Here is a 15,391-nt window from a genome sequence, read left to right on the forward strand (position 1 = left end):
CCTCTCTCTCTTTCTTTCTTTATTTATTTATTTAATAAATTATTCTCTTATCATACGGTTTTTTCTCTTTCTTTTTCTAAAGGAAAAAATGTATACGCTTCGTTTTAATTCGTTATTTTACACGTTCTTCCTGGATATCCCCCCCTCAACATAACATATCTTTTTTACAGCAAGAGCTAATATTTTTCAACATGTCCAATCTTTTTTTTCTCTTTTTTCCTCTATATGTATATATTATTTTTTGTGTTCTTTTACTAAAAAGAACAACGAGTGTAAAACCGGTTTAGCATGGTGAGTTGGAAGAAGAAGAAAGAGAAGGAGGAGGAGTTACCCTTCGTCGTGAGATTGCGTTCATGTTCATAAATTAATAAAGAGCGCGCTTAGCGTCTTCTCTTGGAAATATTTCTTATTTTGATCATTTTTATTATACTCTCACTCTCCTTACCTCTCGTTCTCCTTATTCCTTCCTAGGGGAATTACTGGCTGCGTGAGTGCGCGCATGTTGTGTTTGTAGTATGAAAAAATAATCTGGCTTTCCAAGGCGACCAGTTTTACATTCCCTTATTTTTTCTCTTCTTCTTCATATATGTATATAAATATGTTCTCTCTCCTTCTCTTTATTTCTCCCCCTTCTTTTTTTGTCGACTGATTCAGTTGGGTTCTTTCTCCCTACGCGTGAACATAGAGCCAGTGTTACATATGAGTGTAAATGTATCTCAGTTATTTTAAAAAAGAGATCATTTGTTTTTTGGTGAAAGAAGAAAATATGGAGCTTATCATTTCTTAGTCTAACTATTTTTTCCTTAAAAAAAAGGGAATTCTCTTTAACTGCGAAGAGTCTATTCCATTACTTGAACGTGGCTCACGCAACCTTTGCCCTTTATTATGATTATTTAGTGCTTTGATATATATTGTGCGTTTCTACAAGTCAATAAATAAGAAATTCAACATGAAAATGAGTGGAAATAGTGTAAAAGCTGGCGAAGGTTCTGCCTCTCAGATCACATATTCTCAACAAACAGGTTTTCCTACGATCGCCCCCGCCCCACAACAGACAACTCTTGGACAGGGACATCAAGGGATCATGTCCACTCATCAAGGACAATTCCAAGTGATTTCCTCTCCTCCTTATGGGACCTCAGGAGCCGCTCAAAATGCTGCATCTGCAACCACACAATACATTCCTCAATATGCGACTTATAATCAACAAGGACAACTCGTCATTTCTCCCTCCAACTTCCCTGCCTCAGCCTATGGGCAGCATCAAATCTTTCTCACAGCTGCGCCCGGAATGCAACAGGCTCAGCAAACGCAGCAGCAAGCAGTACAACAACAACAAGTTCAACAGCAGCAGGCGGCACAACATCAGCAACAACAGTCTAATCATCAGGGAGGCTCTGCCAAAGGACTTCTTACGACCACTCAGGGGAATAAACAGTCTGCTACACTTGTTCCAATCAGTCAACATCAGGGCTATACTCTCACTCACAATGGACTTGTTCAGAGTAACAGTCCGGGACAGCCAACTTTCATGTTTGCTAATACCTCTCCCCTCATGACGGCATCTCAACCCGGCCTATTCACCTCTCTATCATCGAATGAGGCGAAGAATGATTCCTCTAAACAGGGCCAATCCGGTCTAACGCAACAAAACACTGCTGGGGCAACTACAGCACAAGCTCATCAGGGGTCCTTCATTATGCATAATGGAATTGCCTATATGAATCCTCAGCATCAACAGGCCATCCTGTCATCCAATGGACAAATCATTCTGCGAGCTCCCACGTCTCATGAAACGACTCAGCAACCAATCATGTTCTCTCCCAGTGCTCTTACACAACAGAGCCATATCCAAAGTCCTGGTGCCACCAATCAGCAGCAAGGACAGCAACAAGCTGGACAACAACTTAGTCTAGCACCTCCAACATTGCAGCCTATGTCACTGAGTGCAACCAACACTGCAGGAACTATTCGTCATGTAACGACTAATTCTAACAACGTGTCTTCGCAGTCTGGAGCACCTCCCGGTAAAACTGCCATCTCTCGTGCTCTCCCTACCATTCTTCCCACCACGAATGTTCGACCCACTTACACTCTTCCTCAGATCCCTGTTTCACAGGCCTCTCTTCAAGTAAATCAACAGCAACAATCGAGCCCCAAGAGCAAGAATAAGTTTAGTCCTCGAGGTGGTATGGGTTCTAGTGCTGGACGTCAGCAGCCTGGAAAGGTCAATTCATCAGTAGGAGGAGCTACAGCCAATTCCATTCTGAAGCCCTCTATAGTTCAACAGAGAGCTACACCTCCTGGAACTGGAACCATTATGAGTTCCTCTCCAAGTCCTCTATCCATGGGCCCACCCATTTTATCTCAACAACAACCTCCTGTGAATTCTCAGAGCCAACCTCCTGTGAATTCCCATAGCCAACCTCCGACACTTCAACCCATGCTAACGGTGGCTTCTGGAGGAGTTTCTACTACACGAACTCAACTGCACAGTCAGTATCCATCCCTCATTACCTCAGCCCCTTCTCCCTCATCAGGAGCTAGTGCTACTGTCCTTGTATCCACGTCGAGCAGTACTTTAACATCAACCAAGGTTCTTTCCACTTCATCCACCGCTTCCAAAAGCAAAACTTTATCGGGGAACAATAACAGCCTCATCAAGGCTAAACCTCCCACCTCTACTCCCCCTCCAGTTAGTTCTTCTTTAAACTCATCAACAACCAATGGAGTGACTGAAAGTGGATCCGTCAACAATGGAACTAGTGGCGGCCGTGATACTCCCAAAGCCTTTGTCAAACCCAATGTTTTAACGCATGTCATTGATGGTCATATTATCCAAGAGTCCTCTCAACCCTTTCCTCTGGAGGCCGGAGATGATAAAGGTAGGTCATGAAGGAAATATTCTTTTAATACATAATAACAGTGTGTTCAGATTGTATTGATAATAACATTATGCTGCGCCCCCTCCTCTCCTAAGTTGGGGTGTTTTGGGGGTTCATGGGCTTTGTTTCCCTAGCAGTATTTATTATACTATATAACCAATGATACTTACTCGTTCAAAGTACTCAAGGTTGCGTGGTATCTCCCTCTTCTTCAAGAAAGGGAAAGTGAACCAACAAATGTTGTATATTTCTATTTGAAAAAGAGAGGGAGAGGAAGAAAGAAGTCTCTTTTAAAGACTTCTTTTTTCGCCCTATTCAATGTTAAATTACATATCTTTTCATTATTCGATAGAGGGAAAGAAGTCCTTTTATATTTAATTATATGTATATATTTGATGGAAAGAAGGAAACATCCGGTGGTGGTATAGATAATAGTATTATTAATACAAGGGAGTCAGTATAATGATGACATTTGAAGGGGGGAAAAGAGAGAGAGAGAGAGAAAAGGTAGAACAACGGCAGCTGAGCTTATTTTGTGCTAAATCCTTCTCATTAAATGTAAGATAATGCTAATGTTCAACTCAGTTGTACAGACAGATGCATCAAATCAAACGTTAGGAGGAAGGATCTTCTCATTGGATTTTACAGAATAATTGTATGGTAAGTAACGCGTACGCGCTCACTCCTTAGGCGCGCCTGTAATTGAGAGAAGGAGAGGAGAATTACTATAATCTGGCAGTCTGTACAACCATATAAACTCCTCCTGCTTTGTTCTTCTCTCCTAATATTTTTTCTGTATTTTACTTAAATAATGCTCTTCTCTCATTGGATAGCGCATTCTCTTCTTATCTTGATCATATAAGTTCCCTCCCACTTTTTTAAAATTATTAATATGTTGTTCCTTTCAAATATTACAATATGTAGAATGTACGCGCCTTGAGGGATTATAGAGTAGACTCTACGGGGCTGAGTGTGTCTACGTAGACACGTTCAATGTAGAAAATATATAAATAAAAATGTGGGTCTTCATGTAGAGGAAGAAATAGAGAGGGAGAGAGCGAGTTTCAAATTTATTTATCACGCTTATATGGAGTGTCGTCGTCATGGTTCCATGACAAACATTCTTCTCTCTATTTACACATTAATGACATGATAAGATGGATTTGTTTCTAATAAGAGGCATGACATTGATAATATTAACGAGGTGACTATATATAAGGTGTGTCGATAAGAGATTTCTTTGCTTTTGTTTACTGGTTATTTTGATGACGTCACAGAGGAGGGAATTTAGAAGTTAATTCGATAAAACAAATTGTATGAATACATAATTTAGTATTTTATTTTCTCATCTGACAATATTATTAGTGTAAATTTTTACCCTCCGACACTTACGATACTAAAATTATTTTTAAAAAAAATTAAAAGTTGTAATGAAAAATCTGTCAGAGCATAAATTTTCAAATAAATATACAAAAATAATAAATTTCTGATGGATTTGTACTGGTTACCACAGCACAAGTACGCCTAGTACTTTTAGAAGAAGACATAATTCCTGGAATAATATGAGTTAACACTTAAAACTAGTCAATAAGAATGAACTTTGCTCCGTTGTGACGTGATGAAAAAAGTTGTTTGCTAACGTCAACCAGACTGAGTTGCAAGTTTCTTATCGACCCACCTTATATATAGTCACATTATAACATAATAATAATGGGAATGAAAGTTTGTCAAAAACTCTTTTTCTTTTCCCTTTTCATACTTAAAGTAACTAAGGGGAGTGATGATGAAAAATGTACTACAACTACTCATGTTAGATGGATAGATAGAAATAGAGGGGGAGAAAGACTAAGTTAATATCATCGAATTAAACCCCTTATTTATTTATTTTTAATAATAAGTACTTTAGATAAATAAATCAAAAGATCTTCCATTTCGTCATTCCTTCCTCTATAAGTTCAGTCTTTTCCTCTCCTTCTTGCCTGCATTAATGAAATTCCTTTTACTAGCTACTATTAAAAGAGGGGACAAAGTCTCTTACAAATCTTAATACAAACACAAACCATTTCCAGATGTTTTCCTTCACAGAAGAAAAAAAAGTTTTTCTCCTAAACAAATATATGTACATAGATAATGGAAAGAAAGACTGAATAATTTTAACATATTCCTTTTTTTTTATATCTTCCAGCTCAAAATCCCGGAGGTGTACCCAAAAAGGAGTCTTTGACGGAAGAGTCCTTCTCCCACAAACATAACTCTTCTTCAAACAGTATTAGCTCCCCCGCTACCACTGGCACATGCGTTGTTTCTCTGAGTGTCTCTTCTGGGAGCAGTAGTACTCCTATTATGACCACCACCACCGCCACCACCACATCTACAAAATCAAGTACTTCCTCGACCAACTCCTCAGTGACTACAGGAACCACCACGCATGCCGAGAAAAAGCGTGGTCCTGGTCGACCGTCCGGTAGTACGCGTCAAAACATTGATAATCAACGCAACCCTGGCTCTGGGAACAATCAGAGTAGTAAAGGTATGTTGAAATATAGTTATTGTATCTTGAATCATTCTTAATCATTGATTTGTTTTTGTAGGAAATAGTCACCACATCAAAGATGGGAGTGGTCCACCCAGTGAAAAACGCAGAAAACTCACAGATGATCCAATCATCAAACCCCTACCTCTATCTACCTCAAACTCCGTTTTTGGAAAGAACGGAAATCCCCTCAAATGGTCTGTTCAACAAGTCTGTGATTTCGTCAAGAGCCTCCACGGCTGTGCTGAGTACGTGGAAGACTTTATGCTCCAAGAAATTGATGGCCAGGCTCTCATGCTCCTAAAAACAGAGCATCTCATGGCTGCCATGAGTATTAAACTCGGTCCTGCTCTTAAAATTTGCTCTGCCATTAACGAAATGCGTGAGGAGGTCAAACAGAACTGACGACGGTGTTCCACTACAAAAAGAGTTACCTTTAAGCTGGGATCCACAACCGTGGGTCAAGCGGATCTCGTCGAAGAATCTAAAAAGGATCATTATTATATCAAGGATGCTGCTGCTCGTCAACGTTGATGATTCATAAATAATGATTATCCACTTACTCTAGAACGTTCATTATTGTGTTCACACATTAAACCTTAGTCATTCATTCATTGGTAGACCTGAGAGTGGAGGATTCCTCATATATATTATTCAAAACATATTCTCCTACTCGTCTCTCCTTTTTGTTTGTGAAATCTTTATGTTGCATAGATTTATAATACATATATATATATCTCGTATGTTGTACATACGAGTGTATTTATGTAGTTTTTGTTAATTCTTTGATTTATTGTGTATATTATTTGAGTCCCTCACATTATCAAGTATTTATTAATAATCGTTGGACGTCGTTCCCTTCTCCCTACTATTTTGTCCCCATGTAGAGAAGTACATTGCAATATACTATTCAATGGTGATTCCTCTTTACAACAACTTATAATAATAGCAATGTTATTGCTCAATTTCTTTCTTATAGTTAATTAAACATGTTATACTCAAAAGAAATATTTTATATACTATACATATAATATAACAAAGACTGAAGAAATTGCACGTCGTATTTCATCTAATAGTAGTAATTTAGAATAAAGTGTACGGTTTCATTCTCGAATTTCCTTAACAAAACTAAAGTGATAAAGTGTGTATTGAGAGTATGGAGAGGCTCAAATATTTTATACTGAGCTATATAAGTGCCGTGAATGTTCTGAAGAGAAGAAGTGCTTATTTTGTTGAAGGTGGAGATTTGAAAAAAAAAAAAAATCTGAAAAATGTAATTTTTTCTGAGCAACTGTGGATCATAAAACCAAAAAATATATGTATATATATAATCCTGTGAACACTCCTGTTATATCAATAATTTAAAATATTAGTTTCCAGACCCCTTTGGACTCCAATTTGAGTTCTTCAAATTGCAAACTTTTCAGCTCCATTCTGAAGGAAGTCTTCCTTGAAATATTTAAAGAGGGAGTAATCCCCAAAGTTATCAATTTACGTAACCTTTCATACGAAAAGAAACAGAAAATGCCCCAAAATCAATTGTTAGTCGTTAGCCAATATCTCTAAATTATATAAATATTATTCAATCATTTTTGAGAAGGATTTAACAAGAACTAATTCTAATTCAACCAATCAACATTCAGAAGACTGATTGGGGAAAAGGAAGAAGAAACATCCACAACTGATAACAAAATACAATGTACATTAATTGTTTTAAGAATTTTTAGGAACTGTACTTGATCTACCCAATGCATCATATTTAAGTTAACACTTAAAACTCACAGATCAGGTTTAGACAGGAATTTTTACAAGTCATATGTTGTGTTTTATTCTAATAATCAATTTTAATTGTTATTATTTAGAAATAATGGTTGCTTTTTCAAAGTCGACAAAATGAATGCCGAAAGAATTCTTGTGCTGGAGCTTCAGCTGATGTTATTTCCGAGTTATTTCTATTATTTACCATATAACTATTTGTTGGTAATCAAAGTAAAAATAGAGTGATTTTAATGTCTGTCTTACCAAAAGTGATTAGAAAAACAAATTTGCAAATGAACTTATCAAATTTACTCCAATTATGAATAAATGGATATTCATGATTAATGTAAGATAATACTTAATACACTTGTTATTTGGGTATTATTTAATAAATAAAAACTTTTGCTTCTAGATAAAAGTATTCAAAATATTACTCAAATCAAATATATTTATGATGTCCTTTTATAAATGAACAACTTTGGTTATAATTAACTTATTGACGATGGTTTAGTAAGAAAAAATTATAGAAATTTATTAATCCAAGAACTGAAAATAAATTAATAGATAACGACTAAATGGAAAAATTACCTTGTATAAGGTATAATTGATGGACTTGTTAGTGTTTTGTTTGGTTCAGAAATCATTTAGTATGTACATCTTCAAATATTGAAAATAAATTGGCATGGCTTTTCTAAACAATCCAAAATAATTATTTTATATGTGTACCAGCATATAACTTAAAATGAATTAGAGTTTTTGTAAACTTTTTTCCGTTAAAATGTTTAAAAAGGAGAATTTGTCGAAAACTGAAAGTTAATAATTGGATAATGGAAAATATTGTTGAAAATTGACAAATTAATCTTAACTAAATAAAACATATATTCAGTAGCAATAATTTATAAAGTTGTAAAGTAGATTGCTTAGAGACAAATGTGACTTCTTGTAATTTTTTTTTTTTTCATAATAAATATTTAGAAAGTAAATTATGAAAATAAAAAAGATCAAGAGTCGAAGATTTAATATATTCATATTAAATTATATCTAATGAAAAAGGGGAAACTCACTGGTTTACAAGTCACCCGAAGAAGACATGTTCATGGTCAATATAAAATAATAATAATTAACCAACAAATTTAAATGTATTAGTTCAAAACCCTTTGCTAATGACTGTTTATTATAAATAATTATCTCATAAATAAATTAAATTCTTACAATTTGTTTGTTGCCAACAATAAAGGAAATGTATTTTAATTATAAACAAATAGCAAACAGTAGCAAATATTGATATATTAATGGAAATAATGTATAATTTGCGATTCTATTTTTTTACTGATATTTAAATAATAATTACTTTTCTATTTAAGAAATTTTGGCTTTTCACTAGAAAATATAATATTAGATTTTTTTTTGTGCAAAAAAATTTATATCAGAAATTTAATTTTAAAATTTTTTCCTAAAAAATTTATTTTTTAAAATAGTAATGGGTTTTAAAAAATTTTTCAAAAATTTAATTTTTTGCAAATTGTGGTTTTTGAAAAGAAAAAAAATATCAAATCGTGTATTTGAAAAAAATTAATATTTAAAATTTAATTATTGTAATTTTTTGGAAAAAAAAATTAATTCTATGAATTTTTTTAAAAAAATTCCAAAAACCAAGATTAAATATAATCCTGCAGATGTCCCTAATAGCAAAATAGTACTTTTTGAACTATTATTTAAAATATTAAAGAATGGGAATCGTTAATTTTTACTAGAATCACATCCGAATCGGTATGAGAATTTTTTTTTTGGAATCGTCCATTACTAAAATTGACCATAATCTTCGTATTCTTGTTTGGATATTCATTTGTTCAAGGAAAAAAAAGTTTAAAATGACTCATTTTTGTCCTAAAATAAAAACTGTTTCTGTTATTTTTTTAAATAGTTAACTGACAGTCAATTAAAGATTCTTGTTTTTCATTTTCTAGTATAATGTTAAAAAGAAAAAAACTTAATCCTATGATGTCGACAGTTAATAGTCGCATAATTTAAAATAATCAATGTAAAGTAAAATCACCTGATTGTTGAACGCCTGGAAAAATATTTTCATAATTATTCTTTTTTAAATATTTATTCAATCACTTTAGGTATTTTTTATTCACAAAGTCTTTGGCTCAAGATATAATAATATTAAACGACTTTGATTTCACGAAAATTAAACTATTCGAAAAGATAACTTTAGACAAACTGTTTAATAAAAATAACCAGATGAACAATTTATATGTAGTTGTGATTGGACTCTTAATCCTTAAATATCAGGGGGGGAATGAAGAAAATATCTAAGGTTGCATGTTCAGAAGTTAAAAACGTTGCGTATATCTTTAAAAAAATGATTCGTGTATATTGTGTAATCTCCTTTTGCTGTGCAAACCTTTTTAATATTTCTAAGTTTATCTGTTTCAATTAGTTTAATTATTATTATTTCATTTTAGTTTATTCTATTGAAATCTTGATTATATAATTTAAGAGGATTTTTATTTTTAAAAGCATCCAACAAATCTGTCAATATGACCTAAAATGAGCTTTTGTTCAACTGATGACACTTGATTTGAACAAGTGGGATAGATGATAGCTAGATGTGAATATTATATTATGCGATTAAATAGTAGGGCTGACATTGAAACGTATTATTTCCTAAACTATGTACTCATGGCATTTAAGGCTACACTTCGATTTCTAGACGCAACCCTTTCATTTACTTTCTCCAAAGTGTAGAGCATTGCCCTTGCTCTTTGAAGACCATTTTAGGTTTTGACACTCAGGATTTTCTTACATCCAATCTCATGAATCGGAAACATGGAAAGAAGTAGTGTGATGGTCTTCTGCGTTTTTAAACAACTTCACAACACTCGTCATATTTGGGAACACCCTCTATTTCTGGACATCTACTCTATCCTAGAGTCATAAAAGTTCATAAAAGTATTGGATCATCCTTTCTACTGCAACAACTTTTAACAAAACACTAATTAATACTTATTTTACGAAGGAAATGCACCTTATCACGATTCATGTTATGTTTTTACAAGAACTTTCATTAAAAAAATCTATGTTGAGTCTCTATCCATGAATTACTATACTATACTGAATGGTCTGATAAATGAAGAATCGAATGATCTTAATATATTGTTATTTTCCTAATCAGAGCCATAATTATTAATTTATAATTTATCCAACCGCCTCCTGCTTATAAATATATTAAGTGATATAGATCAATACTGTGATATTATTCAGCCTGGAAATATAAACGAGAGTTGAGTAATTAATATTTGATAGATATATTACGAGTTGTACAAGGTAGTCAATTGTGAGCATTCCATACAATATGAAGCCCTTCTTTCTCTTAATTATATGTTGTATAACCAAATCAGTATACTCGACATTATCAACAAAAGGTGATGTAATATTTATTCCAAAGGACTACTACAAGTCACAACCTCCACCCAGTGCTACTACTTCTGTGAGCCTCAGCTTTGATGTTTCAGAAATCCTCGACATTGACGACTACAAGCAAATGATTACATTAAAAATCAAAGTTGGAATTCGATGGACTGATTCTAGACTCCGCTTTAACGTGAGTTCCCAAGGGAGGATTAAAGTGGACACTGATGAATTTAGAAGCCTAATATGGTTTCCCCAATTAGTTGTTTATAACTTGGATATGTTTGAGCCCATGTTTGGAGCTTTTTATAAAGATGAAATGCTCATGATTTTAAATAATGAGGAACTTTGCCATGAAGCTCGAATTTATACTAGGATTTCGTGTCCAATGAACTTTGATAAATTTCCTTTTGACTCCCAGGAGTGTTATTTTCAAGTAATTCACGTATAATTGAGATATATTCTATTATAAGTACCACGTTTTATATCAATTTTATTTTAGATTGGATCGAAAATACCAAATACTCACATTTCCTTTAACTTGGAGTACTTAAATGGATTCAAGAATGGGAGTACGTTTTCAGAGTATTCCATGAAATTATCCCCACTCCCAAAATTAAAAAAACAAATGACAGAAATTAATTCGAGTTTTCAATTTCATGATGTTACTGGATTTATCCTATTATTATCAAGGAATCCCAAATCTTATGTCATCAATTATTTTTTCCCATCCGGACTATTTGTCGTTGTGAGTTGGATAAGCCTTGTAATTCCACCAGATAGTATTCCCGCAAGAATAGCTCTTATATTCACTACATTTATTGTTCTTGTGAACATTTCGATAACCATCTCTGCTACCTCGCCACTCAGCTCTAAAATGAATTCAATACAAGTCTGGATCCTCGTTTGTCTCGTATTTGTTGCTGCAACGGTTATCGAATATAGTATTATTTTGATTTTTCAAAGAGTAGTCAAAAAAGAAGAATTGGATACAAAGTTGAAGATATTGAAAAGTAATGTTTGCATGATGAAATCCAGAAATGCTCTTGTTGGTGCAACGGAAAATGCTTTGAATATAATACTCACTTATGCGGATTTCATCGGGTTTATTATTTTATTAGTAGCTTTTTTACTTTTTAATGCATTTTATTGGTCGATGTCGGTAAGTTGATCTTTCTAGTTGTCCATATTAATCTAAATTTGATTTTTTCATGCGAAATAAAATTTCTATAATATTATTAAAGAAACTCATCCTTTGATTTATGTAAAGTTACGGATAAATGATAATATACTAATATTAATTTTAAATTTAATTTTGGTTAACCCATTAAATTAAACATGGACGGAAATATTAATTTCAAAATGAAGTCACTCAACTTCTTCCTTTGTTATTATTTACATTACAACCGCTACATTAAATTTAATGTGAATTACATAAACATCATCCTGCCGCTCATTAAATGCATTCGAGAGGATTCCTACGTCCTCAAGATGAGGAGGATGTATTCTCTTCATGGAAAGTGGACCGATCAGACTTGGATCCACTTAAGGAAACATCCTTCATATACAACGCAACTCCATCTACTTCAATTCAAGCCCAAAGAGCCAAACTTCCGATTTCCAAATATAGGGATCACATTCATTACCTCTTGTCCCAGAATCAGGTGAGTGAATGAGTCTCCTCTATAGTTGATAGATCTAGCACTTAATTAATGTATGTGTATTTATACTGTTTTTAGACTCTGGTTGTGGTTGGCGAGACGGGGAGTGGAAAGTCCACTCAATTGCCTCAGTTTCTCTATGAGTCCGTTGAAGGAATTGTGGGAATCACGGAGCCTCGTCGAGTGGCTGCTACGACTCTTGCTGATCGTGTTGCGTCTGAGGTCGGAAAACCAGAGATTGTTGGGTATTCTGTTCGCTTTGATGATCGCTCCAGGAATGCAAAAATCAAGTACATGACAGAAGGGATTTTGATTCGAGAAATGATGGGGGATCCTCTGTTGAGTGACTATTCCATTCTCATTGTTGATGAAGCACACGAAAGAACGGTTCATGTAGACATTTTAATGGGACTTCTTAAAAAAATTTTAAACAAGAGGAAGGACTTGAAATTGATCGTTTCTTCTGCGACAGTGGATGCAGAATTTATTAGAGATTTCTTTGATAATTCTGCCATTTTGACTGTTGAAGGATCCAGCTACTCTGTGGATGTATTTTACTTGACAAATCCTTGTCCAGACTATGTTAAAGAATGTGCTGAAACGGCGGTGAAGGTTCATGCGATTGAAACGCCTGGAGACATTCTTATATTTTTAACAGGGATGGAGGAAGTGGAGAGATGTACAAGTTTCTTGAAGGAGTATGAAGTTTCTATTGGAAAGTCCAAGCATGGTCTAAGCATGTCTATCCTTCCAATGCACGGGTCACTCCCATATATGGATCAATTGAAAGTATTTAGACCTAGTCAAAGGGGTCTTCGAAAAATAATTGTTGCAACAAACATTGCTGAAACCAGTATCACAATAGAAGGGATCGTTTATGTTATCGATTCCTGTTTCGTTAGCTAAAGTGGTATAATCCGGAAACTAACATTGATTCACTTATTGTTACTGAAGTCTCTCAAGCCTCTGCTGAGCAGAGATCCGGGCGAGCGGGTAGAACAAGGCCAGGGAAATGTTATCGTCTTTGTACAGAAAGTGATTTTATGAAACTTCGAATTAACACTCCCCCTGAAATGCAAAGAACGGACCTTGCATCTACTGTTCTTCAGTTAAAGGCTCTTGGAATCGATAATATCGTTAAATTTGAATTTCCATCTGCTCCTCCATCTAAGAACTTGATATCCGGCTTAGAACTTTTATTTGCTCTTGGAGCAATCGATGAGAAGGGATCTCTTACATCTCCCCTAGGCGAAAGAATGTCAGAATTTCCAATCCATCCTAATTTATCAAAAATGTTGCTTACCTCAGAGGATTTTGATTGCTCTCAAGAAATATGTGCTATCGTTGCAATGCTTCAAGTAGAAGAAGTATTTATCAAAAAATCAAGCAATGCCAACGACTGGCGGATTGCTAAAAGGAACTTTGAGGTCTCTGAGGGAGATTTGCTCACCCTCCTTAACGTATTCAACGCATTTAAAAAGGAAAATGAATCCCGGGGATGGTGCCAAAGTCACTTTCTAAAATACAAAGTTCTTAGACGAGCGAGTGAGCTCTACGATCGTCTCATCAAAACACTTAAACGCTACAAGATCCCAATCAAGTCAACAACAGATACACAAACGCTATTAAAATGTATTGTCTCTGGATTGTTTCCAAACGCTGCATATCTTCATGTATCTGGATCTTATCGCACTGTACGAGGAAATATAGAGTTGTCCATTCACCCAACTTCCGTCCTGTATACAGTGAAACAACCCAGTTGGGTTGTTTTTACAGAGTTGACAGAAACAAATAAGACTTACATGAAAGATATCACGGTTATTGAGCCAGGATTGTTGGAGACTCTAGCACCTCATTACTACGAAAAAACGACACTACCCCCAAACAACCAAACTTAATTATACTTCATTATTAATAATCATTCATTGTAATACATACTATGCAACATACATTCAGACTAGATAACTTTTTTCAATGTGTTGTTTTGGACATTTTTGATATGCATCTGAGAAATGTTTATACATCAATTCTATGTAATTGAAGTCTACATTTGTTAATATGATATAGCTACGTTGTCCATATGCTCAATCAAGAAGTTTTGGGTGTGGGACTTATCTACTTAATATGTAATTCCAACTTTTACTGAATAAATAACTAGACAATATATTTACTACTTTAAACAAATAAAAATAACTGGGCATCGAATTTCTATTGATATTTGAGAATCCACTGACTTTTTGCTCTTTGAGTTTTAAAGAGCATTATCCTACATACAAGTATACTAAATTATTTAAAAAAAATGTCAAATATGATTTTCATCTTTTTAAAATGATACATAATTAATTTGTGTAGGTACGAATGTATTTACGTAGACGGAAACAGTAGGGTATGTTTGCGTCATCTGTAATGTTATTTAGTAACGTTTTGTTATAACAAACAATTGTATGTATATTTTTAAGAGTAGTTTCATGACCTCAATAATCTCTTGGAAATACGAAACTGATGCCCAAAAAGATCATTTGTTCAGATAACAAACATATATATATGTGACAAGTTTTAATAAATTTTGTTCATACCTAATTAAATATTTCATAGTCACATATTGTGTATTTCAAAATCCATATTTTTGCAATATTCTGCATAAAAGTTACTTTTATCATCTTTTTTACTGTATTATTATGTACCTATATATTATTATGTAAGTAATATAATTAATCATTTGAAGTTACAAATATCATATATGTCTGTTATTCGATGAATAATTAATTATCATCTTCTTCTGTCAACAATTTATTATGATGATTCCTTTAGAAGTGCAACCGTAAATTACGCATCAATTATGAAAAATTAATGCTCCCAATGAAATAATTGGAAATTGATAGACTCTATTTGAAAGGTCAAATGGTGGGAGTCAAATTAAGTTTTATGAATTACCGGGTGCAGTGAAAGAATAATTACACTTTCAATGGAGAACCTTATCAAGATATATTTCAGCAACCAGTTTTAATAGGGTATGCCAATAAAATAAAAATAACTAATATGATGTATTGGCTACCTTAATCATCGATATAGCCCCCTTGGCAGCAATGATCTCTTCCTGGCGGCCACGGAAGCCCTTGCACCCATTGCGGATGTAG

General features: G+C 34.0%; 3 protein-coding genes across 3 annotated transcripts; all 3 read left to right on the forward strand.

Moving 5' to 3' along the window:
- Positions 1-426: 426 nt before the first annotated feature.
- On the forward strand, positions 427-6,469 carry LOC121122494 (uncharacterized). Its single transcript, XM_040717506.2, has 3 exons — positions 427-2,885; positions 5,071-5,415; positions 5,477-6,469. Exons 1-3 carry the CDS (start codon positions 950-952, stop codon positions 5,821-5,823), a joined length of 2,628 nt encoding a protein of 875 aa, XP_040573440.1. The 5' UTR covers positions 427-949; the 3' UTR covers positions 5,824-6,469.
- A 3,613-nt stretch (positions 6,470-10,082) lies between these two features.
- LOC121123678 (pH-sensitive chloride channel 2) lies at positions 10,083-11,793 on the forward strand. The gene is made up of 2 exons (XM_040718804.2): positions 10,083-11,029; positions 11,096-11,793. Exons 1-2 carry the CDS (start codon positions 10,538-10,540, stop codon positions 11,762-11,764), a joined length of 1,161 nt encoding a protein of 386 aa, XP_040574738.1. The 5' UTR covers positions 10,083-10,537; the 3' UTR covers positions 11,765-11,793.
- Positions 11,794-12,048: 255 nt separating this feature from the next.
- On the forward strand, positions 12,049-14,986 carry LOC121123143 (probable ATP-dependent RNA helicase DHX35). Its single transcript, XM_040718262.2, is given in 3 exon segments — positions 12,049-12,257; positions 12,333-13,152; positions 13,155-14,986. Coding segments are annotated over 3 exon segments (2,022 nt in total). The 5' UTR covers positions 12,049-12,053; the 3' UTR covers positions 14,153-14,986.
- Positions 14,987-15,391: the final 405 nt, after the last annotated feature.

This window comes from Lepeophtheirus salmonis, chromosome 8, assembly GCF_016086655.4.
Source record: "Lepeophtheirus salmonis chromosome 8, UVic_Lsal_1.4, whole genome shotgun sequence".
Classification (NCBI taxonomy): domain Eukaryota; kingdom Metazoa; phylum Arthropoda; class Copepoda; order Siphonostomatoida; family Caligidae; genus Lepeophtheirus; species Lepeophtheirus salmonis.

Bases quoted from the DNA above. Each gene is read 5' to 3' on its own strand.
- LOC121122494 (XM_040717506.2), top strand. From the start codon at position 950: ATGAAAATGAGTGGAAATAGTGTAAAAGCTGGCGAAGGTTCTGCCTCT. The intron at 2,886-5,070 runs GTAGGTCATGAA...TATATCTTCCAG, and splicing joins GGAGGCCGGAGATGATAAAG to CTCAAAATCCCGGAGGTGTA. The intron at 5,416-5,476 runs GTATGTTGAAAT...TTGTTTTTGTAG, and splicing joins GAACAATCAGAGTAGTAAAG to GAAATAGTCACCACATCAAA.
- LOC121123678 (XM_040718804.2), top strand. From the start codon at position 10,538: ATGAAGCCCTTCTTTCTCTTAATTATATGTTGTATAACCAAATCAGTA. The intron at 11,030-11,095 runs GTAATTCACGTA...ATTTTATTTTAG, and splicing joins CCCAGGAGTGTTATTTTCAA to ATTGGATCGAAAATACCAAA.